Source organism: Pezoporus flaviventris, unplaced genomic scaffold (genome assembly GCF_033815535.1).
Source record: "Pezoporus flaviventris isolate CSIRO_AGI_PZ_B2104156 unplaced genomic scaffold, CSIRO_AGI_Pfla_v1 ptg000031l, whole genome shotgun sequence".
In the NCBI taxonomy this organism is placed as follows: domain Eukaryota; kingdom Metazoa; phylum Chordata; class Aves; order Psittaciformes; family Psittacidae; genus Pezoporus; species Pezoporus flaviventris.
Genome location: NW_026892579.1, coordinates 27477152 through 27504810, shown reverse-complemented (window position 1 = coordinate 27504810; position 27659 = coordinate 27477152). Strand labels below are relative to the sequence as shown.

Sequence of the window (27659 nt, the reverse complement as noted above, 5' to 3'; positions counted from 1 at the left end):
TGTTGAACAAGGCCCTGTAAGCGTAGGCCAAGCCCCAGCATGTTGCCGTGATTTGTCCATCTCTGGTATGGCCAGAATGACCACACACCTCATTTAAGTGTTTTACTAATTCTTCTGGATTTTACAGTTGTTCGGTAGTGAAATTCCAAAGTACTGGAGGGGCCCACTGACCTAGATACTTACCCATACTATCCCACACACCCTGCCACTCATGGCTGTCTAGCCTCAGGGAAAATCTCTCGGTCCTCCTACATCGTCGTTCGACCCCAGACAAGACCCAAACCTGAATCTGCTTAACTCTTGAAATCAGTAGTGGGCAAAACACACTCTGTATGCGTGTTAGCATGGTGATTCCCATCACCATCAGCAAACAAGTCTCAACAGCATTAAAAGGCCATTCAAAAAATTCAAAACTCTCAAACGTAAATGGTCTGGGGGGACGACTAGGAGGGTAAAAGGATGTCTCCTTCACAGGTTGAGCACCTGAGGAGGAGAAAAAAGATGTGTAACTGCTAAGCACCTCCATCATATACCTCCCAAAGTATAAAGGTGGTGACCACACTGGGAACATAAGCCAGATCAGTTTCATGATCAATGATTCTATTGTATTACAAGTCATTACCATGAAGTACAATGGGATAAAAACCTTAGCCCAAGCCCCACACTTGAAAAACACTAATACAGCAAATACCGGATGGACGTAAGATATGATATACTGAAACTGTGAGATCAAGAGGAACAACCTTGAGAGCCAATAAATCAGCATTGTGACGAGTGACTATCAATCCAGTCAGATCTGTTCTTATCTCAACCCCTGGTGCCCCACGTTGGGCGCCAAAAAGAAGCTGTCGTGGTTTAAACCCAGTCAGGTAACTTGTTCACTCACTCCCAGTGAGTGGTGCCGAGCTGACAACAATCGAGGTCCATGTCCGTCTCCTCCCCCCCCCCTGCACCGGGGCTCTCCCCTTCCCCGCTCCCGGAGGAACGGGGAGGAGGATCGAGAGAGTGCAACTCCTACGGGTTGAGACAAGAACAGTCCAGCAACAAATCACCACCGCTACTATCAGCTAAAACAATGATAAGGGAAAATAACAAGGGAAGAGAATACGATACCACCGGCCAAGAAAGCGAGTTCCACCCGGAAGCCCCTGTCCTTCTGGGTAACTCCCAGTTACCCCCCCCACCCCGGGCATGACGTGCTGTGGTATGGAATACCTCCCCGGCTAGCCCGGGTCAGGCGCCCCGTCTCTGCTTCCTCACAGCTTCCCCTCCTCCCTGGCAGAGCATGAACCTCACAGAGTCCTTGGTCAGGGTAAACATCACTTAGCAACAACCGAAAACATCGGCTTCACCAACACTGTTCTCAAGCTAGAAGTCAAAACACAGCACTGCACCAGTTAACAGAAAGGAAAAACATGACTGCTACTGCTGAACCCAGGACAATATGAAAGAAGCACTCTGCTTATACTTTAACTGCTTGTAGATTTCAGTTCTACCTGTGCTCTAGATGCTACTGAATTATTCCTTGTGAAGTAAATACTTAAAATCCTTAAGCCGCCTATAAGCAGAACCTAATGACTTTCTTGGTCTCCAGAATGTGAGTTAGGTCACCTAAGTTATGCAGTCTCATATGTTTCCACTATGTTTCCTTTTATTCAACTTTGATACTCTGGCTTCTGACAATTAAACATTATTTTTGCATTCTGCAAGTGAAGTGAGTATTGTGAGAGCAGTTTCTAAGACGCAAACTTTGTAGAGAACTATAGAGAAAAAATATTTCTACAGAGAAAAAATATTTCTACAGATGGCTATATTGCTTAACATCTAAAACCCTACCTACAATGCCTACTACCACTAGTAATTGAAAAGTCATTGAATCTCTTATCTTGGAGATTAATTTACCATAACAATTCTGAAGTTCACAGATGTCACTTGTAATCTGCAAATATACACAATAAATTCCATCCTATTTTTCAGATAATTTCTCCAAGGTGATGTCAGACTCTTTTGATCAGGAAACTACCCTTAAAATAGCATAAGTATCTTACCTGCTTTATACCAAGCTAGAACAGGTGCACTGTTTCACTAGCTTACTTATGAGATTACTGTTTGAGAAACTCATGTATTTCAAGTTTTCTAAAAGCTTTTTATTTTTGCTATTTCTATTCTTGCTACCAAAAGAAAATAAATTGCCTTGAAATTATTGGTTTCTGGCAAATTTTTATTTGTTACTTTATTACAAGTAACACTTTTCCCAGAAACTATAAATGAAGTATTATTAGTTTCCTTTAGAGAAATAAAAAAGGCTTTATTTCTAATTTTTTAATGCACATAACGGTAGAAAATATATAATAATGTATGCCTTATCCTCATTTTCCTGTCTTCACTCTCTTGTGCAAGGTTTTCAACGATAAACACATAGTGATTCAAAGCCAGCCTCCTCCAAATAGGGCAGCAAGGAGGTCACACAGCAAGCTCACTACCTTGGAAATAAGGAAAGCAGACTTTGGCCTCTTCAGGGATCTGTTAGATGGAGTACCATGGAATAAAGCCCTGGAAGGAAGAGGGGCCCAGGAAAAATGGTTAATACTCAAGGACTGCATCCTCCAAGCTCAGCAGCGATGAATCCCAACAAAGAGGAAGTCATGTAGAAACATCAAGAGGCCGGCACAGATGAAGAAGGAGCTCCTGAACAAACTTGAACATAAAAAGGAAGGTGGAAGCAAGAACAGGTAGCTTGGGTAGAATAGAGAAATCATCTGAGCAGCCAGGGATCAGATTAGAAACGCTAAAGCACTGACAGAATTAAATATGGCCAGACGTCTGTCAAAGACAAAAAGAAAAGTTCCTGTGTATGTCTGTGATAAAAGAAAGACTAAGGAAAATGTAAGCCCTCTCCAGAAGGGAATGGGAGACCTGGTTACCTGGGACACAGACAAGGTTGGGGTATTCTATGACTTTTTTTGCCTTCCTTCACCAGCAAGGGCTCCAGCCACACCCCTCAAATTGCAGAACACAAAGGCATGGACTGGGCAAATGAAGAACCACCCGCTGTAGAAGGAGGTCAGATTCAAGAAAATCTAAGGAACCTGAAAGTGCACAAGTCCATGAGACCTGACAAAATGCATCATGTGGGACCTAAGGAAACTGGTGAGTGAAGCTGCTAAGCTATTATCTATCATATTTGAGAAGTTGCGGCAGTCCAGTGAAGCTCCCATTGACTGGAAAAGGGGAAACTTTTTAAAAAGGGAAGCAATGAAGACCTGGGGAACTACAGGCTAGTCAGTCTCACCTTGTTGCCCAGCAAGATCATGAAGCAGATCAGGAGGCCATTCCTGACAGCAAACATGGCTTCATTAAGAACAAATCATGCCTGATCAATTAGGTGCCCTTATACAGTGGTGTTACAGCATTTGTGGATAAGGGAAGAGCGACTTCCGCCATCTAACTGAACCTCTAACTGTCTAAATACAAAGCATTTGACACTGTTCCATATAACATCCTTGTCTCTAAACTGGAGAGGCATGAATTTGACAGATGGACCATTTGGCAGATAAAGACTGGCTGGACGGTTGTTCTCTAAGAATTTCAGTCAGTGACTTGATGTCCGGGTGGAGAACAGCAATAAGCATTACTCAGGGGTCAGTACTGGGATAGGCATTTTTTAGCATCTTTTTCAGTGACAGGGGCAGTGGAATAGACAACACCAAGCTGTGTGGTGCAGTCAACATACTAGAAGGAAGGGATGCCATCCAGAGGGACTTTGAAAGGCTTGAGAGGTGGGCCAGTGTAAACCTCATGAAGTTCAACAATTAGAAGTGCAAGGCCCTGCAACTGGGTTGGAGCAATCCTAAGCACAGGCTGGGAGGAGACTGGATTGACGGCAGCCCTGAGGAGAAAGTCTTGGGGGTGTTGGCTGACAAGAAGCTCCACATGAGCCAGCAGTGTGAGCTCATAGCCTGGAAAGCTAAGCATATTCTTGAAAAGAAGCATGGCCAGCAGGTCGAAGGAGGTGATTCTCCTCCTCTGCTCCTCCCTCATGAGACCCAACCTGGAGTACTGCATTCAGCTCTGGGGCCCCCAACATAAGAGGGACATGGACATGCTCCAGCAAGTCCAGAGGAGGGCTACAGAGATGATCAAAGGGCTGGATCTTTCCTGTGAAGACAAGCTGGGAGAGTTGGGCTTGTTCAGCCTGGAGAAGGCTCTGGGGAGACCTTAAAGCTGCTTCCAGTGCCTTAAGCAGGCCTACAAGAAAGCTGGTGAGGGACTTTTTACAATGGCATGGAGTGATAGGACAAGGGGAATGGCTTTAAGATGGAAGGGGAGATTTAGATTAGACATTAAAGAAAATATTCTTCACTGTGAGGGTGGTGAGGCACTGGCACAAGTTGCCCAGAGAAGTTGTAGATGCCCCCTCCCTGTAAGTATTCCAAGACTAGGTTAGATGGGGCTTTGAGCAACCTGGTCTAGCAGAAGGTGTCCCTGCCCATGACAGTGGGGTTGGAATTAGATGATATTTATGGTCCCTTCCAACTCAAACCATTCTGTGATTATGTCAGTCTATGAAAAGAACTAAAACACAAACATATCACTCATTTATTTTAGTTTCTATCCTCTTTCCCATAAAAAGTCTACTATTTATTTCCATTTTGCCCCACATATATTTCTCATACAGTGGATGTATATAGATGCATACATATTATTTTTTTACCTCACATGACATTTATGACTATGTATGTAATGTCTGTATGAACAAATTAAATATGTCTTAGGGCTTTTAAGTGAATATCACAGTAAAATGTTACAGTAGCTCTCAACAGCATCCTTGGCACAACATCACTTCTCATCCTAACTAGCCATAATGGTTATTGCATCATTATGGTATTATGCAATGTATAATGAATTTGCACTCAGTATGACACTTTAAATAATGAGAACATTAAAACTTAACAGATGCTGAACAAATTTAAATATAAACCTTTAAGCCAGTGAGTATTTAAGCATTACATTTCATACTCATTGGTGAGTGTGTACTTGTGGACTTTAAGGTAACATAAATGTTGATTTCTTCTATGTAAACACATTGCCTGCTCTGCATAGTATGTTTTTATGGTGAATATATTTCAATAAAAGGATAGATTAAACCTTTGAAACACTGGTTACCATGTTTGAATAGCTGTTTGAAAGGGCTACACAGTATTGTGCTTTTAAAATAACATAATAAAGCAGTGCAACATTATTTTACTTTATCTTGCATTGCAATGTCAGTAACTCAAGGGCCTGGGTCTGTAGTTCACTCTGATGTGAATGAATCCTAACCAAACCAGTAATTTTATTGCAAAGGTCACTAAAGTTAAGTGAGAAGGGTATAATCAATGCATCTTAAAGACATCTAGATACAAAATGGATGCTACTTTGGCCTAAGCATTGTTGATATCTAACTTAAAGATTTCTACAATACCTTGTATGTACAAAAATCCAATTCATCACTATATTGTGAGCATTTAAGAATAACTTGCAAGGATAATCTTGACTTTTTTTTTCTAACTGCATTTCCAGCTCTCATTGCAGTGTAATATTACTCTTGCTTTAGTTTATTGTTGATTATGGTATTTATTTTTGCTTTTAATGGAAACTAAGTTTTTGTCATTCTTTCTCTGCATTGATACACCGTCAGCCTTCTTTCTAGTAACTTTCAACCACATCAAACATTTCTAGGAAATTTCACTTGTTCATACAAGTTTCGTAACATTGCAGTAAGCAAGGTACTGGAGATGTCAGTGAGTAAACCTATAAAGAACAAGAAGGGCAGAGCTCAGGAATTACACAGTTTGTTGGACAATAACAAGACTAGTCACATCACGTGCCTATGGATACACGTTATACAGGAAAGGGTTGGATTAGCATGATAATATAACAAGAACAAGTACTGTGTTTAGGAAACCCATGGGAAATAAGGCTTCATCAGCTAACTGCTCTTGGAATAACTTGTTTGATTTCCCAAAAACACTGGGGGAAATGTATCACTTCATCTTACCTCTGTATTTTCAATACATGGTGATAAACATGTGTAATTAAATCCATGAGGTTTATCCACACACAGTGCTCCTGGGGCACAGCTTATATTGGAGAACAGGCAGGCATCAATATCCAGTTTACATCTTTCACCTTCAAAACCTGCACCACAAAGAGAATGTTTAATCACAGTTCATTCAGAATATTGACATTACGTCTATGCAGGTGTCAGCAATTAACACCACTCTACTAGAGTAATTTGGCAGTTTTATTTCTGAAACAAATTGAAAAAATGGTATTCTTCATAAAACAAAATGTTTATTTATTGCATACATTAAAATATGTTGCTATTTTTATGATGTTATTTCTTAAATATCATATGATATTTTCTTTGTTCTGTTTAGAGAATAAAGTGCATTTCCAATGACTCACCTATAGGGCAAGAGCAGTTAAAATGATCTCCATAGTCAATACATGTTCCTCCATTTTCACACGGACTGGAACTACAGGTATCTATTTGTACTTCACAGAATTCTCCTAGGGTTGAAAAAAAAAAACCAAAAACAGCTAAACATGAACCATATTAGTAATACTTGTAAAATAATTGCTTTAAACCATCTGTCTGGAATATTGGTAAGAATTTAAAGACCCTGTGTAAGTTTCCAGACTCTTTTCTCTCCATTTCTATACATATAAAAAAGAATCTGAAATGGAGATAATACTTTACATTTTCTTTTAGGTCAGTAGAAAAAACAATTGAACTTGTAATGACAGTTCTAAATAAAATGTGCTGAAGAGAAATATAACTTTGGTGATAAGAGATAAGGAAGATAGTCAGCTTTACCATTTGTCATGGAAAACACAGAGGATTTAACGAAAAAAGCACATAGTAAGGTTTTCTCATTATTTTTAGTACTGAAAACAATATAATGAATTCTGTTTAAAGGTTTTTGAGGTTTATTTTTTTTTTTGTTAGGTGTGCTGTTATTCCTTTTTCCATTAACTTTTTTATTTTTTAATTTATTATTTCTACAGTGGGAATTAATCTTCACTGCCAATAAAACTAGAGGAAAGCGAAGAAGTTTTTCAAAGTTTCATAGCACAAAACTTCAGAAAAGGAAATAAGAGTAGATTACTGATGGCTTTACTATCAACTTCTTTGCAGTCAGTGATAGTAGCTTAAGCAAAACAAAACTGGAAGAGCTGTACAGGAGAAAAATGTTTGAGAGAAATGCACAGGGAACTGGGATACTTTTTTAAATCAGACAAAGGGTTCTGTAAAATGTTTTTTCAAAAGTTATAATTCAAGTTGAAATTTTTCACAGGGAAAAAAAAACAAAAAAAAACACAAAAAACCCCCCCAATTTTACTTCTGATAATGATGTAGCTTTAAATTTTTTAGTCAGCTCCCATTTGATCTAAAGCCAGAGACATCAGTACAACATGAACTAATAGTATAAAATCTGGTAAGTAAAGGATTATGTCTGTTTATGCAATGCATTTCTGCCATTTTAATTGACTTAGTCCAGCTGCTCCAGCCAATGAGCCAGCTTCAGTTGGAGCTTGGCTCAGATGCCTCTATACAAATGTCCGTAGCATGGGGAACAAACGAGGAATTAGAGATGTGTGCATGTCTACAGGGGTATGATATAATAGGCATCACAGAAACATGGTGGGATGGCTCCTATGACTGGAGTGTTGGAATGGAAGGTTACAGGCTCTTTAGAAAAGACAGGCCTTGCAGGCAGGGATTGGGAGTTGCCCTTTATGTTAGAGTTTGTGGGTCAGGGTCAAAGGGAAAATAGCGATGGGAGACATTACTGTGGGGATCTGTTACAGATTATCTGATCAAGGAGAACCTGCAGATGAAGCACTCCATAGACAGATAGGAAAAGCCTCATGCTCGCAGGCCCTTGTTCTCATGGGTGACTTCAACCACCCTGACATCTGTTGGAAGGAGGGTACGGCCCAGCACAAGCAATCCAGGAGGTTCCTCAGTTGTGTAGAAGACAACTTCCTTCTGCAAGTAATAGAGGAGCCGACAAGGAGAGGTGCCACGCTTGACCTCGTGCTCACCAACAGGGAAGGGCTTGTTGGAAATGTGACTCTCCAGGGCAGCCTTGGACGCAGTGATCACGAGACGCTCGAATTTGAGATCCTCGGGACAGTGAGGAGGCCATGCAGCAAGCTCACTGCGTGGGACTTGAACAGAGCAGACTTTGGCCTCTTCAGGAACCTGCTTAGTGAGGTTCCATGGGATATAGCTCTAGAGAGCGGGGGGGTCCAAGACTCTTGGTTGATGTTCAAGGATCACCTGCCGCAAGCTCAGGAGTGTTGCATCCTAACTAGAAGGAAGCACAGCAGGAGGGCCAGGAGACCTCCTTGGATGGATAAGGAGCCCCTGAGAAAAATTGAAATGAAAAAAGAGGCTTATAAAAAATGGAAGCAAGGACAGGTGGCATGGGAAGAGTACAGGGATATTGTCTGGGAAGCTAGGGACCAGGTTAGGAAAGCTAAGGCTCAGTTAGAATTAAACTTGTCTAGGGATATTAAGGATAGCAGGAAGGGATTCTACAGGTACATAGCAAATGAAAAACAGACAAGGCAGAACATAGGCCCCCCCAGGAGGCTCTCAGGAGAACTGGCTACACAGGATTTGGAGAAGGCTGAGGTTCTGAATGACTTCTTTGCCTCGATCCTCACTGGCAAAGGCTCTGACCAAACCACCCAAGTCTGGAAAGGCAGATGCAGGGACTGTGAGAATGAAGACCTTGTTCCCATTGGAGGAGAGGAACTAGTCTGAGATCATCTTAAAAATCTGAACATGCACAAGTCCATGGGTCCTGATGAAATCCATCCGCGGGTCCTGAAGGAGCTGGCAAATGAAGTTGCTAAGCTGCTGGCCATCATATTTGAAAAATCATGACAGTCAGGTGAAGTTCCCGACGACTGGAAAAAACGAAATATAACCCCCATTTTCAAGAAGGGGAAAATGGATGACTCAGGGAATTACAGATGAGTCAGTCTCACCTCTGTGCCTTTCAAAATCTTGGAGCAGATTCTCCTGAAAGGCATACTAAGGCACATGAAATACAACAAGGTGGTTGGTGACAGCCAGCATGGCTTCACTAAGGGGAAATCCTGCCTGACCAATTTTGTGGCCTTCTATGATGGGGCTACAGAACTGATGGACAGGGGTAGAGCAGTTGATGTCATCTACCTGGACTTGTGCAAAGTGTGCAGTTGATGTCATCTACCTGGACTTGTGCAAAGTGTTCGACACTGTCCCACACAACACCCTTGTCTCTAAAATGGAGAGACATAAATTTGATGGATGGACCACTCAGTGGATAAAGAACTGGATGGAAGGCTGCATGCAAAGAGTTGTGGTCAACGGCTCAATGTCCAGCTGGAGACCAGTAACGAGTGGTGCCCCTCAGGGATCAGTGCTGGGACTGGTCCTGTTCAACATCTTTCTCTGTGACATGGACAGTGGGAGTGCACCCTCAGCAAGTTTGCTGATGACACCAAGCTGTGTGGTTCAGTTGATAGGCTGGAGGGAAGGAATGCCATCCAGAGGGACCTTGACAAGCGTGTGAGGTGGGCTGATGCCAACCTCATGAAGTTTAACCATGCCAAGTGCAAGGTCCTACACCTGGTTTGGAGCAATCCCAGGCACAGTTACAGTTTGGGCAAAGAAGAGGTTCAGAGCAGCTCTGTGGAGAAAGACTTGGGGTGCTGGTCGATGAGAAAATGAACATGAGCAGTGTGCACTTGCAGCACAGAAAGCCAACCGTATCCTGGGTTGCATTAAAAGGAGCATGATCAGCAGGTCAAAGGAGGTGATCCTGCCCCTCTACTCTGCTCTTGGGAGACCTCACCTGGAGTATTGTGTGCGGTTCTGGTTTCCTCAGAATAAAAAGGACATGGAACTGTTGAAACGAGTCCAGAGGAGGGCCACGAGGATGATCAGGGGACTGGAGCACCTCCCATATCAAGATAGGCTGAGAAAGCTGGGGCTGTCCAGCCTGGAGAAGAGAAGGCTGCGTGCAGACCTCCTAGCAGCCTTCCAGTATCTGAAGGGGGCCTACAGGGATGCTGGGGAGGGACTCTGCATTAGGGACTGTAGTGATAGGACAAGGGGTAATGGCTTAAAACTTAAACAGGGGATTGGGTGGGGGGAAAAAAAAGTTAAAACAGGTTAAAACTTAAACAGGGGATTATAGATTGGATATAAGGAGGAAATTCTTTCCTGTTAGGGTGGTGAGGCACTGGAAGAGGTTGCCCAGGGAGGTTGTGAATGCTCCATCCCTGGCAGTGTTCAAGATCAGGTTGGACGAAGCCTTGGGTGATATGGTTTAGTGTGAGGTGTCCCTGCCAATGTCAGGGGGGGTGGAACTTGATGATCTTAAGGTCCTTTCCAACCCGAACTATTCTATAATTCTATGATTCTATAATTAAAAATATAAAACACTTAAATTTTGTGAAACATACATTATATCTTTTAACATGCTGGAATGGAGTGTCAAACTAAGACCAAAAGACTGCTTTTATGTACTTCTACAAATTTAAAGAGGAATATACTAATTAAGGTCTTAATGCTGTGATTTGCTGTCCAGAAATCTCATTTTTTTGGGCCACCAGGTGCTGAAACACATGTACAATCTTATGTATTTACAGATAAGTTGACCAGCATGCTATATAGACTGCAAATGTTTGTTTCGTTCTTTTGCTTCTCAGCCAAAAATAGCCCAGAATTAACATGTAAATTTTGAAACAACAAAGAGTATATTTTACTGAAGGTTTTAAAGCTTACTGTAAATATTACATTCATAGAGAAAATAGGAAACTAGATACTTCTTGCTGTTATTATTATAATATGTAATATTACATATTACATGTAATAGAATTATATTACATATTAAATATATGTATATTTATATATACAGATATATGTGTAGATATATTAAATATACATAATATAGTATATATATTATATACATATTAAATATATTTATACAGATTAATATGTAATAATGTGTATTATGTATAATTATTAATATTATAGAATATTAATGTTACATATTCGTATTTAATATTACGTGTTATATATTACATTATAATATGTAATATTACATGGGTAACTATGGACAACATGACCTTACATTCACAAGACTCACATTACAGTAACTGTAATGGCAACTTTTAGAAAGCCATGCTATGAGATGAGCTAGAAAAAGTTATAAACAGTCACTGCTTAATAGTGATTGGCAAATGGACATGGTGAAAAAAAAAACACAGCTATTTTAGTTGCAAAATCAACTGAATGCGTTGAGGAAGTTGGTATCTCCCACGAAATGTGGGGTTTCTTTTCATATTTTTCTTAATGAGGTCTGGAAAGCAGAAAGGTGGGAATAAACTTCAACTCAATATGCATTTTTGATCCAATTTTTCATAGTTATTCATGATGATGGAATTCTCTTCTCCAAGAAACCCTTATGAATAAATATGAGTATAACCAAACAGGATTAAAGAATTATTTTGCTACAAATCTTAAATTCCTGTAATAGATGTTATCCTTTAAGCTAACTTTACAACTGTTCCTTCCCACAATGAGGTCAAGAAAACCTAGTAACTTCAAACTGTTATAAAATTTATTAGAATCTGAATACTGCTGAGAAATGCATAATTTATGGTATTAATATCTGATTAAGTGTTAAATGGATGTCAGGAGAGATCTCCACAGTAATCCACTTAGCTTTTAATGCCTAATTATCACTTCATAGTGAGAGAGAGCTGAATAATTGAGAAATGCAATACTGGTTAAACTCAAATGAGATTTTTGTGTGCAATTACGCATGTTATTCTTCTATCAGGAATAAGTTCAGCAGGTACAAGGAACAAAGGAAAAAATAAATTGTATAATATAAGAGGGACTGGGAATAATTTTATATTAAAGTGTTTACTGCTGTACTGTTTATTTTTTAAAATTACCTTATGTTCTCACAAGTTAAATTGTTTAACTACAAATTCAATTCCTGAGATATCAGTGAAATAAAGTGTGACCAGAAACGAGCACAAACTATGGTTACAGATGAACACCACGAAATATTTTTTTACTGCAATGGTGACCAAGCACTAGAACAGATTGCCCAGAGAGGTGGTGGAGTCTCTGTCTTTGGAGATACTCAAAAATCCATCTGACATAGCCCTGGGCAGCCTTGGGACCCTGCTTGAGCAGAGTTAGACAACATGCTTGTCATCCAGAGGTCTGCTTCCAACCTCAACCATTCTGGACCTGGAGCTGGACAAAACTGGTCTTAAGGGTAACAAGAAATAGTATTTCATTTATGTAAGAGCAACCATAAAAAGTAAATTCAGATATAAAATATAATTGCAGCTCAATGAAGTGTAAAAACATTTAAGCAGATATACAGAAATGATCCCAAGCAGATCCTAGAGAGATGAAGAAACCACTAGTATGATCATATTCCACTAGTATGATCATATTCCTCCCAAGGAAGGACTGTAGATTCTGTAACACTGCCCCCAACACCACCACCATGAAATCAGACCTGCCCCAATTATTATATTTTTAATATTCCAGTTACATTACCAATAAATTCTTGGCTTTATAGACATATATTTTTCCCTTGCCTATAACCAAGATTGTGACCTGCTGTAGTTTAAGCTCATCTGGTCACTCAGGAACCACACAGCTGTTCGCTCACTCCCACCACCCCCACCCCCCCCTTCCCCCTGCTCCAGGAGGGATGGGGAGGAGAATCAAAAGAATGTAACTCCCACAGGATGAGATAAGAACAGTTTAGTAACTAAGGTATAACACAAATCACTACTGCTACCACCAATAATAATAATAAGGAAATAACAAGGGAAGAGAATACAACCACTCACCACTGCCTGACCAATATGCAGCCCAACCCAAACAGCAATCCAGCCCTTTCAGGTAACTGCCCCCAGTTTACATACGGGGCATGACATGCTCTGGTATGGAATACCTCTTTGGCTAGTTTGGGTCAGGTGTCCTGTCTCTGATTTCTCCCAGCTTCTGCTCCTCCCTGGCAGAGCATGAGACTCAGAAAGTCTTTGGTCAGGCTAAATATTACTGAGCAACAACTAAAAATGATAGTGCTATCAGTGCTGTTGCCAGGCTGAAAGTCAAAAACACAGCACTGCACAAGCTACTAAGGAGAAAAATGACTGCTACTGCTGAACCCAGGACATGACCACAACAGAGTCAGCTAGAAATGTACATACTAGTAGGCCTGATTTTAAAAACAATTTCCTGAAGGTCCTTATAAAGAATGCAACTTGTAGTTGCCTTCCATACTGCAGAGTACACAGAAGTCAGCACTTTTAATAAGGGTGTTTCGTTTTTAACTGACCCAAACATCTTAAGCAATAAAATCAGAATTTGCTTTCTTTAGGACTTTAGCTGCATTTCTAGACATGTTTTTGTTTTTTGCTTTGTTCCATTTTTGCACTTCTGCTCTCATTTTAATGAATAAGATGATCTCAAGGTCTTTTCCAACCCTAACCATTTTATGATTCTATGATTCTAATATGACCACTTTTTTGGCAGAAACTATGTAAAAAAACAGTATGCTAATAAAGAGTATATATATCTACACTGAGCATTTCCGTTTCCATATTTTATATGGCAACAAGCTTATCAAGCAAAATATCTTACATGACCTAATACTTTTCTTCAGTATTGGGTCTGCAACATAATTTTTTTTTTTCTCTAAAATTAAAGTCATTTTAGCGAACTACAACTTCTTTTTTCCGAGTGTAGTAATACCCAGTTAGATTTAGTGCACATCTGCACATGTGTGCAACTGCAGACATGCACATACACCCATTACTTTTGACCATTGAAATAAAGGTAGTAGGAGCTAGTGGGAAAAATCATGGCAGTCAGGTGAAATTCCCGACGACTGGAAAAAGGGAAATATAACCCCCATTTTCAAGAAGGGGAAAATGGATGACCCAGGGAATCACAGATCAGTCAGTCTCACCTCTGTGCCTGGCAAAATCTTGAAGCAGATTCTCCTGGAAGGCATACTGAGGCACATGAAAGACAACAAGGTGCTTGGTGACAGCCAGCATGGCTTCACTACGGGGAAATCCTGCCTGACTGATTTGGGGGACTTCTATGATGGGGCTATGGAACTGATGGACAGGGGTAGAGCAGTTGATGTCATCTACCTGGACTTGTGCAAAGCGTTCGACACTGTCCCACACAACAGCCCTATCTATAAATTGGAGAGACATCAATTTGATGGATGGACCACTCGGTGGGTAAAGAACTGTCTGGATAGCTGCATGCAAAGATTTGTGGTCAATGGCTCAATGTCCAGCTGGAGACCAGTAAGGAGTGGTGCCCCTCAGGGATCAGTGTTGGGACCAGTCTTGTTTAACATCTTTGTCGGTGACATGGACAGTGGGATTGAGTGCACCCTCAGCAAGTTTGCTGATGACACCAAGCTGTGTGGTTCAGTTGATACGCTGGAGGCACCTCGACACGCTTGTGAGGTGGACTGACGCCAGCATTATGAAGTTTAACCATGCCAAGTGCAAGGTCCTACACCTGGTTTGGAGCAATCTCAGGCACAGCTACAGGTTGGGCAAAGAAGAGATTCAGAGCAGCTCTGTGGAGAAGGACTTGGGGTGTTGGTTGATGAGAAAATGAACATAAACCGGCAGTGTGTATTTGCAGCCCAAAAAGCCAACCATATCCTGGGCTGCATCAAAAGGAGTGTAACCAGCAAGTCAAAGGAGGTGATCCTGCCCCTCTTCTCTCCTGACACCTCACTTAGAGTAATGTGTACGGTTCTGGTGTCCTCAGAATAAAAAGGACATGGAACTGTTGGAACAAGTCCAGAGAAGGACCACGAGGATGTAGATAGCACAAAATGACGAACCTGGTATAGACATTTACACTGTAGGCACTTAAAAATTAGCAATGATTTATTCCAAGAACTTTCCATTTAATTATTTTGAAAGACAAATTCACTCAGAGTAATTTTTATGGGATCTGCTAGAAACTGGAAAGTAGGTTTTCACAGATTCTGAGTATTTCCTCATTTTCATTTAAACTTGTGTAGAACTGAGCAGTATAAGTATTCTTAGAGAAGCCTAGGTATAGCAATTAATCTTTGTGCTTTTTAAAGTAAAGCAGTTACAGCGAATGAGGAAAGAGTAAAAAAAGGAGACACAATAATAATGATAATTCTATTACAGGCTACATGAAAGATCTGTCTTTAGTAAAGTTGCTATCATAAATATTAGAATTAAGATTTAGTTAAGATCAATATACATAGTTTTTCAATTCCTTTGGAATAAAATATAATTGCATACTAATAAAAACAATATCTTGCCCCTCTATAGGTAAACATGAAAAAACAGGAACATGTAATTCATCCTATTGGTGGAGAGGTTTCTGCTATAGAGGAGATGAGGTGATTACAACTGGATAATCTCCACTGGCAAAAGACAGAATCCAGACAACCTGTTTAGACCGAATTATTACTTTTTAGATTGCTAAAGACACCTCATACTGAATTACCTCATGCATTGATGATCATTACCTCTCTCAGTATTTAATTAAAAATAAATGAATGATACAGCCATCTCAAATGGCAATTGGCTTCACAATGTACATATTTATCTGCAGTGGTATTTGGAAAATAATGTTTTAATATTATTTTTGTCAAAATTTGAAGTTTTAATGATAATTTCTCACTTATTTTACCTCCAAAATTCCTTGTCCCTCCATTTTAGGACGGTGTTTTATATATGCCAGTGAAGGTGAATTTTTCTTCTGAAAGGAAGGGATTATAAAAGTAAACCCAAGACAAATGTGGTATTCATACTTTTCTAATGACACAGATTTTCTAATTAAGATCTAAAGCAAATAGTTTTCATTACGTCCTGAAAAACAAAAATTTGCTGGGGTTGGAGATAACCAGTTCTGAAATTGGAACTCCTCACATACTAAATCTGATTGAGTGAAAGATATTAGGCACATTTGCGTCATACAGCCATACAGTGGACCAGTTTTCTAGAAAGCTATTTCTCCTCTTATGAAAGCAGTGTAACCTTTTAACACAAAGACACACATGTCCCAGTAAGTGAGAGCAAAGTGAAACACCAAATACTGTCCCGGGGGGGTTGTTTCCTTGTTGCCAAAGTACCCTTCACATCTCACTAAGAAAGATGGTTCATTAAAGAAATCCCAAGATACTTGAATGTGCAAAATATTCTTGATGCCAGAAACAAGAGAAACTTCATCTAGCTTTATCCTCTTTCACTGTCTTTTAAATTCATCCTGAAGGGAATCAGTCAGTCATTGTATATGAACTATGAAGAAATCCAGAACAACCACACACACATCCATTCGCAGAGAAAGAGAGACTTCCAGAAGGAGCATCCTACCCAGCCTGGATAAACAACATCATCCTTGCGACCTCCTCTGGTCTCTGGAAGAGGCATGAATGTCACACTTGGGAGTTCCAGAAAGGTGGTGGGAATTTTTGAGTTTTATAGAAATTCCTTGGAAAATTTGTCCCTTATTATTTAGATATAAGAATTCTGGACTGAGAATAGGATGATATTATAAACCTGGAGTAAGCACTAATGTCAATGCACTGGGACGGCAGCCTGAATTTGCTGGGTGCCACAAAAATTAAACATAGGATAGCTTGGGTTGGAAGGGACGTTCAAAAGTCATCTAGTCCACCCCTCAGTCCTCTCCCCAGCAATGAGTAGGGACATCTTCAAGTAGATCAGGTTGCTTAGAGCCCCATTAATATTTCACAGGATGGGGTATCTACCACCTCTCTGGGCAACCTGTGCCAGTGTTTTACTACCCTCATCGTAGCAAATTTCTTCCTTATATCTAGACTTAACCCATCCTCTTTTAATTTAAAACCAATACCTCATCTTATCTCTACAGGCCCTATTAAAATTTTTGTCCCCCACCTTTTTTATAAGACCCCTTTAAGTATTGAAAGACCACAATAAGGTTTCCCTGGAGCCTTCTCCAGGCTGAAGAACCCCAGCTTTCTCAGCCTGTCCTCACAGGAAAGGTGTTCCATCCTTCTGATCATTTTCCTGGACCTGCTCTGGACCTGCTCTGGACCTGCTCCAACAAGTCTATGTTTTTGCTGTGCTGAGGGCTCCAGAGTTGGATGCAGTACTCTAACTGATGGAGTTCTAATGTTATTTAATGTTCTTATTAATGACTTAGAAAGCAGATGAAACTTCAATCACATAGTTTGTACTAAATTGGTGGCCAATACAGAGGAGTAAGATAAAATAAAAACATATGTAAAGAGATTAAATACTTGAAAGGAACATGTTTTAATAGTGAGATATGTCTCAGGAAATAGAAATTGAAACAAGTACATTTCAGAAAAAGTATACCTAAGCTATTCAGAAAAGTCCCAGAACGAAGACCAAAACATAGAAGTTGTTGAATATGTTTCCAGTGTAATACAGGTTAAAAAGAAAGCAGATAAGTCATAGGAAAAATACACATCAATAACAGTCATCAATAACACAGATGAAACTGTGTCACATTGTACTATCTGAAAGGAAGTATTTGAACAGAATGCTGGTTTGCTTTTTTGTTTTAGAAGGAACAAATAATGAACAAAGATTAAGAAATAGCTTAAGAAAGCCTTGAGTTTTTAATTCATATGTTCTCATAATTCTAGCTTCAATGGAGATACAGCTGACTATGTCAGCTAATGATGTGGTACACTGTGTTTGAGAAACAGTAAGTAATACCTGGTTAAGCATGATTATCCATTCTTTAAAGAGGAAATTTGATGTTCAGGTTGGTGTAAGAATACTGTAGTGGACTGGTTTAGTTGAACATAGTAAAACAGGTAACTTTTTCTTAATCATGTTTTCTACATACTTTCAGTCATGATAATTTCTTCAGAAACACTGAATTCCAACTTGAATACCTCCACGTTACAGAAAGGCTTCAGGAGCTAAACGACGTAAGACTAAGGTCTTCTAAAGAAACAAAATAGACCTACAAAGATCAGCTGTGTAATGAACACAGTCACTAAATCTACATGATAGTGTTTTTCAATTCTCCAATGCATTTTCTACTTTTAAATGTGTTATTTCTAAATCTATACTACACACTTTATCATGGTTTAAGCCCATTAGTGTGATAGGTGATTTTACAGTGCTGTCAACAATTTTTCTCTCTAGGTAAGGTCTGAAATGCTGTTCCCAGCTGAGCTAATCAGCACAGGCTCAGCTGAGGAGCAGAAAAAAATGTCTCTATGGCTATTATAGTTCATCAACTTTTTAAACCGCTTCAAACAACTTGTTCTCAAGGCTTTTTGACTGAATTTACATAAAACGTGTACTTCCCTCCTGTTTGTTATTGATGATTTGATGATTTTTTGGTGGTAATATACAGCTAATTTGAATGTACACTATCTCTCCAGCTGCCTCTCTGAATGACTGAAGAAAGCTTAAAATTCCTAGTTTCCCTTGTCACTTACAGCTGATTTACATGTTGGGTAATGAGAATGAATAATGCACTGGTGTTCTCTATGAGAGAGAGATGAATGGAGATCCATGGAGAAAAGACCTTTCCTTTTAGGTCTCACACTGAACGAGTAAAAAAAAAAACAAAAACAAAAACAAAACAAAACAAAACAAACAAACAAAAGAAAACCCACCAAAAAAGCAACAACAAAAAAAATACAGACACTAATATCTGCAAAGAGACACCAGAAGAGATAGACAAGCTAAAGCCAATCAGCAGAGGTCTGCAAACTCCCTGAGGGTAAATCTAGGAGTTCTGTGCCTTCATAAAATAAACCCTAGTAGGTATTGGAAAGAAGGAAAAGGAAGTGCTAGTTTCTTTTGTATACACCCAATTTTGAGGTCAGCCTTTCACGTGAACACACTGATGAGGAAACACTCCTACTACATCTCTGAAATTTTGCTACATTTAAAATAGTCAGTGATGCAGAGCACCACTCTGGTTTGAGTGCTGGTCTGACAGTCCCAGAAAGTAAAAGGTCAAGGAGTTTGTACTTTGCTCAAAAATAAAAAGAAGGTTTTCAGAGATGAGTGAAAGTTTTTGAAATACATGAGCAGCTGTAGACAGCTGGAGTATTTTACATGTCAAGCAAATTTTTAAGCATGTCTTCCAGATGAGAACTTTACTAATTATTTACTCAGCAATCCATACACATTGATATTACATATGCTTCTTTAACAACCTACAGCATCTTTAAGTTAAATACATAACTATTCGTGATGGACTAAAATTCTGTCAAAATTCATTCTTATTCATATGGGCAAAATATATTCACCGTACAGCGATTCAAACTGGAAACTGAAATACTAAAAAATATGAACATATTCATAGATATTCTGTGCATTGGGAACATTCTGTTCCATTTAAAAAGGAGCCAGAACTTCAATACTGATATTATGTTTCTCTTTGAAATATCAAGTAGAACATTTTTACAGTCTTTTGGCTTTTCATGCAATTGCTGGATGCCAAAGAATAAAAAGTATTTCCAGCATGAAAATTTCAGTAGTCTTAATATTTCTTGTGGAAATCAAGATCTGAAAATAATTGCTGACTTAACCTGTTTTAGGTCACAGTCTGCATGGAGTTCTCACAAGTATGGTACAATATCAGATATTAACCCTCGCTTAGTGTTCTAAGTTTATCTGCTTCGAGCTAAATATTATGCCACTATGTTTTCATGTGTTCTTTTTATTTTTTGATTGCTTATTTTTCCATCCTTTTATCTCAGTTACTAAAGTGGAATGCTTCAGATGGACTGGCACCATTGTGTTTTCACATAATTCAGCTTTCTATCTTAGGTGACAAATCTTTGTAAGGACCTGTGCCCTAGCTAAAATCATTTGCATTTCACCCTAATTAACGTTATTCAGCCACGCCTTCTAAAAGGCATTTTAAACAGCAGGAAACATTTCTAGACATCTGTTGAAGACTATTAGAGATTTAAGTATTTTGGTTGTTGGTTTTGCTTTCTGTCACTTATCACTGAAAGTTCTTTAACAGGAAATTGAATCCTCTGCAAAGCAGTGAAGTGTTCCCTTTTTCTTCATTTAATGAAGGTAAGTATTCCGAGTGAATTCCTCCAGTAATACTTAGAAAGTTACTTCTTTTATTCCATTATTTTAGTCTATAGTCATTGATGTTTGGAATCCATGTGCACAAACAATTTCTCTTTCAAAGGTGACAATGGTAATAACATAAAAAGTGCAATGAACAAAGCTTCAAATGACAGCATCTGTTACTCAGACATACTGCTTTGTAATTCCAGTGACATTCCTGTCACTGGACCTCCCATGATGCTACAAAAATTCCTTTACCAGCTCACCTTCAGTACAGGGGATAGAGCAGTAGAAGAAATGTTATTGTTCTTTTTATCTATTTGAGTTAAGACTTACAAGACTTCCACTGTACTTCAACATAAAATAAAGAACTTCCCCAAATATTCTGCAAACGGCTGAAGGCCTGCTTGTCAATAGGAAGCAGTGAATTAATTCCTTATTTTGCTTTGCTTGTACATGTAGCTTTTGCTTTGTCAATTAAAACTACTTTTAAAAAGGAGTTCAACTTTCAAAGGTTTTTCTTACTTTTACCCTCCTAATTCTCTCCTCCATCCCACTGGTGGATAGTGAGCAACTGGCTGTGTGGTTTAGCTGCCCACTAGCTTTAAATCACGTTTTCCCTGTATTCTGCAAAATAAAGTGATTTAAAAATCTGGATTTGACTAGATAGAAATGGTTTCAATTATGCCATGCTGTTGTTTTGTTCATAGTATAAATGTTGCCTTACCTAGATTGTAAAAGATACAGGAACTTTTATGCCACATATTTTCTTCTCTGGGCCACTAGCAGTTATGGCACCAGAACTACTTTCTGCAGAAGACTGTTATGAACCACCATAGTGCAAGCTTCATCCAAATCTCTTTATAGTCATTTCCAATGTACCTGTAGAAATTAGCAGCCCTGTCTCAACTCAATAAAGCAATGAGATAAAGAGGGGCGGGGAAAAATGTGAATAAATCAATGAATTATCTTGATGAGTATTCTAAAAGGAAAGTTTGAAGATGAGGAAAAATTATCTAACTGAAGCAGTACTTTAAATAATGGTTGGTGAGTTTGTTTTGGGTGTAGCTCATTTTAGCAGCAGTAAGATTATTTTAATTAAAAGACTTTTCTACCAACTAAATGAAGTGTCTAACATGCCCAATCAATTCCTGAGAATATGATTGCTCTACACACAAGGAAAGATAGTAGTTAAATAGAGGAAGCTCCTCCAAGGACAATTGGTCTCCTACGCACAATCTGAGAAATTGCTGACATGGGTTGTTTCATTTCAATGTCATAAACCATGTTACTGACATGTCCTGTTGTAGATACAAAGGCTTTTATCCACTTTCAGAGAAGAAAAAAAGCAAAAGGAAATAAGAAACTAACAGTAGAAGGAAGTCTAAAATACAAAAGCTGTAACATTTGTTCAAGGAAAATAACTATATTTTATAACCTTTTTATTGTCTCTTTTGACCATCTAAGCTGAATACTTGGATATTTTTCTGTGTCAACTATCCAAAACATATTTTACATACGAATAGAAATAAGTAATGCAGTTTAAAATTCCATTTTTATTGTGTGCATGTGCTAAGCTTCTACAAGGTTTCACTAAAGAGTATGAAACAAAAAAAAGAATTTTTTTTATTGCTTTTTAAATCAAAGTTCTGCTTTTCACAGCTGACAATGTTACATCATGTCATATTTCTTTTCTCTAAGGTAAATCTACTCCAAATATTATTTAAATGTTAATGTAAAGGCTGCAACTGTAGTGTGTATAATTTACAAACACAATTAAGAACAATCAGATGTGAAACTACAATAGCCTTTCTGGTTGCAGGTGTTATTTCATTCAGAGTCAAGTAAACATGACATATTTGCAACTGCAGTGTCCTTCCCTCTCTCCCTTCCCAAACACATAAATGAAACAGTAAACAGGTATAAGTTAAAATATTGCTATGGAACAAGAGTGAAGATGAAAATTATTATTTAAGAATAGAAAGAAGTAAAAAAAATACATCTATTACAATATGAAGATCCTCTTACAGTGATATCGCACACAGGAAAAAAATCTTTATATTAAGATTTCCCTGAACACTGAAGTCAATTCCACTAGAACTCAGTAATAACTCAGCATTTAGTAAGGTTAAATTTTCTAAATTGCATCTATTTATTGTCATTTACTATAGTCTATCAGACTTTTGTTTGATGATTACGTTGTACAGTAGAAACCTTACTATTATCTTAAAAGCCTTGAAGCACTGTAGTCGAACATTATTTTTATTATCAAATCCATACTTTTAGCTGTTGCAGCAATAAAAAGTAACCCAAGATTAGTTTGAAGAAAGATCATAGAGGTGATAAGGTGGAAGTGAAAGAAGAAGCTGATAGTTACAACCCTCTGGGATATGATTCTATAATGTTTATCTCAATAGCAGTAAAGTCAATTTTCTCTTTTTAATACTAGCATTAATCTAATTTTCATTCTTTATGCAATTAAGTTTCTGTCTTTCAAGCTGTTATTTTTGTGAATTCTGGTAAATCTTCTTTGCCACTTATCTTTAAATGTATATACACATGACTAATACCTGTTTCCTTAATTTCTCCTAAAGCTGGAGTGAATTGTATTCAATGATCCTCTTTCGGTACCCTTCTTATGCAAAGATTAGTGATTAGAATCCAACCTAAATGAGGTTCTAGTTAAAGGGTAAGAATGGAAGAAAAACTAGGAATTGTATTCCTTGTAAAATAAAACCCAATATGGTTAATCTAAACTATTTTTCTAGGCTTCTTTTGTAAGCAATTGAAAGAGTAACACTCCTGAAGAAAGTGTTTCTACCACTAGCAAATATCCATAAGTGGTCCTGATTACCCTCTGAAAATGCTTATTCACTGATGATACACAGAGCCTTGAAGACTTGTTTACTAGGTCTCACATTACATTATAGACTTCTAAAGTCATGTGAAAGTGAATCATTTAACTCCACCCCAGACTAAGTTGCATAAATCATTGGTGGCCAACCAAAGAATTGAAACAGAAAGTGGGATTCATCTCTCAGAAAAGATAAGTAGATTTATGTGGACTAAAAAAGGTTGATACAAACTAACCACCTTCCTAGACTCCATTGCTTTATCTCCAGGAACTATAATCAGATGACAAGACATCTAGCTCGCATGTAGAGCTCCTATATGTAGAAATACACTTAAGTCTCTTAAACTGAAGCTAAAGCTTAATCTATGTCTATTCTTATTATAACCTTAACTGGAAGTTTCAAATGTAAACCTGCATGCTTTATTTAAATTTTGCAGACATCACAGCAGAGGCCAGAAAATGCAGAGAGTTGTGATTACTCCTCCAAACACTTCTTTATTTCTTATTTTTGAAAATTCAGCATTCCTATATTAAATATTTAAAAGGAAATGAAATTACAAACTTCTACATGCATATTCCTTACCTGTGAAATTATGAAGACACAGACACTGAAACAGAGGTTGCTCTCCCAGCTGGCTCATATCAATGCAAGTTGCTCCATCAGAACAACTATTCGGGTAAATCAAACATGCATTTTCAGCAAATTGGCAAAATTCTCCTGTCCATCCAGCTGCACAAAGGCACTAGATATAACAAACGCACAAACAACAACAGAACAACCACTGAGAGAACACAAAATTAAAATTTAATGTCAAAGTTTACTGAAATCTGTCTTGTATTTTACTACTGAACAAAAGTACAGCAGAATGCAGTGTTACACCCAGCTGAGACTATTCTACATGCCTGTATCTGCCGATGATAAAAGTCGAAAGACTCAGAATTCATGTACCATGTCTGTTAAAAAAGTGTGGGAAAAGAGGATACCTGAGCAGGAGAAAATGGCAAGATAATTACTGGCTCTTAAGGGAAGGAGCTGCCCCTAGGAACAGAAGAATTTAGCATGCAAAAGAGATTTAAAAGGCCTTGAAGTGAGGGAGAAACCAGGCAGTGATACTAACACAGCCTGCAAGAAAAACACAGTGGCCAACTGGTAATGAGAAAAAATAATATGGGGGTTCCATTATATGTTCTGACTCTATCTGTTAACTAAAATAAATAAAACTAATTTCTGCAGAGGAAAGCGGAAGGTTTAAAGCTATCTAGTGAAGTTTTTCAGTACAAGGTTCAATATAATATTTTCCTTTAAGAAAAAAAATATTTCTGGAGTAATTGAGAAATCTTTGGTCATCTTCACATATTAAAAATTTTTTGTTTTGGACCAATGACAATACAATCATGACTCATTGAGACAAAGAGTTTCATTTACAAAAAAAAAAAGAACTAAAACATAGGGACAAATATGTTGCATCATTATTCCATTATTATGACAGAATTATTATTAAGCATTACTAGGACAGAAACATGTTGGCAGAATCTTTTTACTTCAATAACCTTCAAGGACTAAGAAATAACATGAAAAAAAAACCAAAAAACACGCTAGATATAACTATAAACAAAAAAATAAAAGATACAGAAAATATTTTCTTGGAATACAAGCTTAATAGAGTAACTTCTCAAAAGAGTCCCATGATACCTATAAATTACAAGTGCTCTGATAACTATATAATTAATAGCTTGACTTGAATCCAATTATAAGGTCAATAAAACAGTATAGCCAACAGTAGCATAAAATTATTTTTCAACTTTTTGAGGGTGCTGCCAGCCACAATGTATAAGCATTTCACATGTGTACAATGGGACCATCAAAGGGATGCACAAGGGTGAAGTTGCACATCATGTAAGTAAAAAATGTTGCTAAAGTAGGAGATTAGCTTAAGACATGGAAAACAGGCAAGACATACTGCTGAATACAGGACAATCAAGACACAGAAAAGCCCCAAGGCAAGCAATATCAGAAGAGGAAACCCACCTTTTTTAAGGGAGGGAGGGGGTAAAAAGCATGAAATGTCAAACATGAAGAGGAAAGGCGGAGCAAAAGGAAAACAAGCTCACTTCAGTAATGACTTCTCTCATGAAATTGCTCATAAAACAGATTACCTTGACTTTGGAAGTAAGAACAACCAACAATGAGAGCCATCAGCAATAACTATATGGCACCAGCTCCATGGTATCGTATAATCACAAAGTATTTAGAATGTAAGTATTGCAGAATAACTATTTAAGTGTAGTGTGAATGGCTGACCTGTAAAAAGTAGATTCAATAAAGTTTTGTTTAAAAAACTTGCCCAGCAATTCAGTCTTCTTAACATTCACATTACAGTGATCTCTGATTCCCTGATATACATCTTTTGAAAAAATGAACAGTGTTCAGGTAGCCAAGTGAAGAAGACTTTAAGAGACCTAAACTGATGGGAATCCCCCATCTTGAAACTCTGAGCTCAACTAATGAAACAGCTGATAGATAAAGTGGGCTGTCATCTCTTGAGTGACCAACACATAAAAGGAACGTCATATGCAACAGCATTAGTGTGACTTACCTTCTCAGGGCCTGGAAAAACTTAATGTTCTTCAGTGGCTTTATATTCCTTAGTTCTTATTTTCTGAATTCCTAATCCCTGTACCTCTGTGTTTGACAACACCCACACATGATTCTGTCATTTCCCAATTCTATTCAATCTCCAGAAATACCTGCCACTTCCAATAAACCAGCCTTGTCCCTGATGTTATGTTTGGTTAACTCTGACACAACTATAAAAATGTAAAAACAACATGGCATGTCTTAGGTAGCTGTATCTATAGCAACGCCTACCTTTGTCGTGCAGTACACAAAGCTTCCCTGAACAAACCTATAAAAATATTATTTTTCCTATATGTTAATGTATTTTACCTTCACAGATTCCCAAAATAATATAGGTTGAGAGAGATCTTTGAATGTCATATAGTCCCATTCCTTGCTCAGAGCAGTTCAGCTTTAAAATCCAAGCTGGTTACTGAGGACCTTGTCTTGTTGAGGTCTGAGTATCTATAAGGATAGCAATTCCACAGCCTTTCTGGACCACCTGCTGCCGTGCTTAACTGTAGTATCAGTATATTATAAACAATTTCTTCTTCATATTTAGTCAGAATTTCCCTTATTGCAGCTTGTGCCAGTTGCCTCTCATTCAGTTGCTGTGCAATTCTGAGGAAAGTTTGGCTCTGTCTTGGCTGTGATCACTCGATAGGGAGCTGAAGAATTATATCCCCATTCTGCTTTCTGTTTCCAAGGCTAACCAAACCCAGATCCTTCGGCTTCTCTTCCTGTATTATGTGCAGCAACCTTTTCACAATATTGGTGTCTCTCAGCTGGACTTGTTCCAATTTTTTTCATTTTTTTTTTTTTTTTTCTTTTACACCAAAGCCCAAAACCTCATGCAGAGCTCTAGGGGTGGCCTCCAAGTGTTGAGCAGATGACCTGCTGGCTACACTTTTACTAATACAAGCCATTATAAAATGAAGCTAACCTTTATCACCTTCTGATTACACTGAGTCATAACAAGAATCATGTCCAGCAGGTCGAAGGAGATTTTGCACCTCTTCTCTGATGAGATCCCACCTGGAGTACTGCATCCAGCTCTGAAGCTCTCAGCAGAGGAAAGACATGGACTTGTTGGAGCAGGTCCAGAGCAGGGCCACAAAAATTATCAGAGGGATTAAGCACCTCCCCTCTGAGAGAAGGCTGAGAGCTGGGGCTCTTCAGCCTGGAGAAGACTCCAAGGAAACCATACTGTGGCCATTCAATATTTAAAGGGGTCTTATAAGAAAGATGGGGATATTTTAAAAGGTAAGATGATAAGACAAGGTAATGTTTTTGAACTAGAAGAGGGTACATTCAGACTAGGCATAAGGAAGAAATTTTTCACAATGGTGGTGGTGAAACACTGGCACAGGCTGCCCAGAGATATGGTAGATGGCTCATTCCTGGAAGTGTTCAAGGTCAGGTTGGATGGAGCTCTGAGCCAGCTGATCTATTTGAAAACCTGCCTGCCCATTGCATGGAGTTGGACTGCATGACCCTTAAAGGTTCCTTCCAACCCAAGCCATCCCATGATTCTGTGATCTCTAATATGATATGCTCGTTCATGTGAATCCCTGACTTCAGGTAAAAATCTTTAGGGGTCTGGGTAGAAAAATGGTGTATCTTGAATAAATTAATTCATTTTATAGGGATTATATTCTTTCCTTTTTCAGGTTTACATAAGTGGGGAAAACAGAAATTACTTTTTTTATAGTAACTAGTATTCCTCTGGCTTCCAATGAAGTAGAATTCCATCCGTGCACATCTCCTATAGAGACAAGGAAGGTGAACTTGACTTTTGTGTAGTTTGAGCATGTGCTGCATCTCATCACTTTAAAAAATACTTAAATTTTATTAATATTTAATTGTAACCTCTAAAGGAAAATTAAGAATGTGCATATTTTATTTGGTAGTAGATGAATATAAAGCAGATACTGAAAGATGAAAATTATTCTGCAAGAAGCTGTAGCATGTCCTAGAAAATTACTGAGCAGTGTTGGAAACAGCTGCTTAAGGCAT

General features: G+C 38.4%; 1 protein-coding gene across 1 annotated transcript in view; it reads right to left on the bottom strand.

Annotated features, from left to right (window-relative positions):
• EYS (eyes shut homolog) overlaps window positions 1–27659 on the bottom strand; it is an 828128-nt gene that overhangs the window by 731929 nt on the left and 68540 nt on the right. Inside the window, exons 6-8 of the mRNA XM_061460547.1 lie at window positions 23610–23769; window positions 6451–6555; window positions 6041–6180 (exon numbers count right to left, since the gene is read on the bottom strand). Coding sequence (XP_061316531.1) covers window positions 6041–6180; window positions 6451–6555; window positions 23610–23769 — 405 coding nt within the window. The remainder of the gene's footprint in view (window positions 1–6040; window positions 6181–6450; window positions 6556–23609; window positions 23770–27659) is intronic.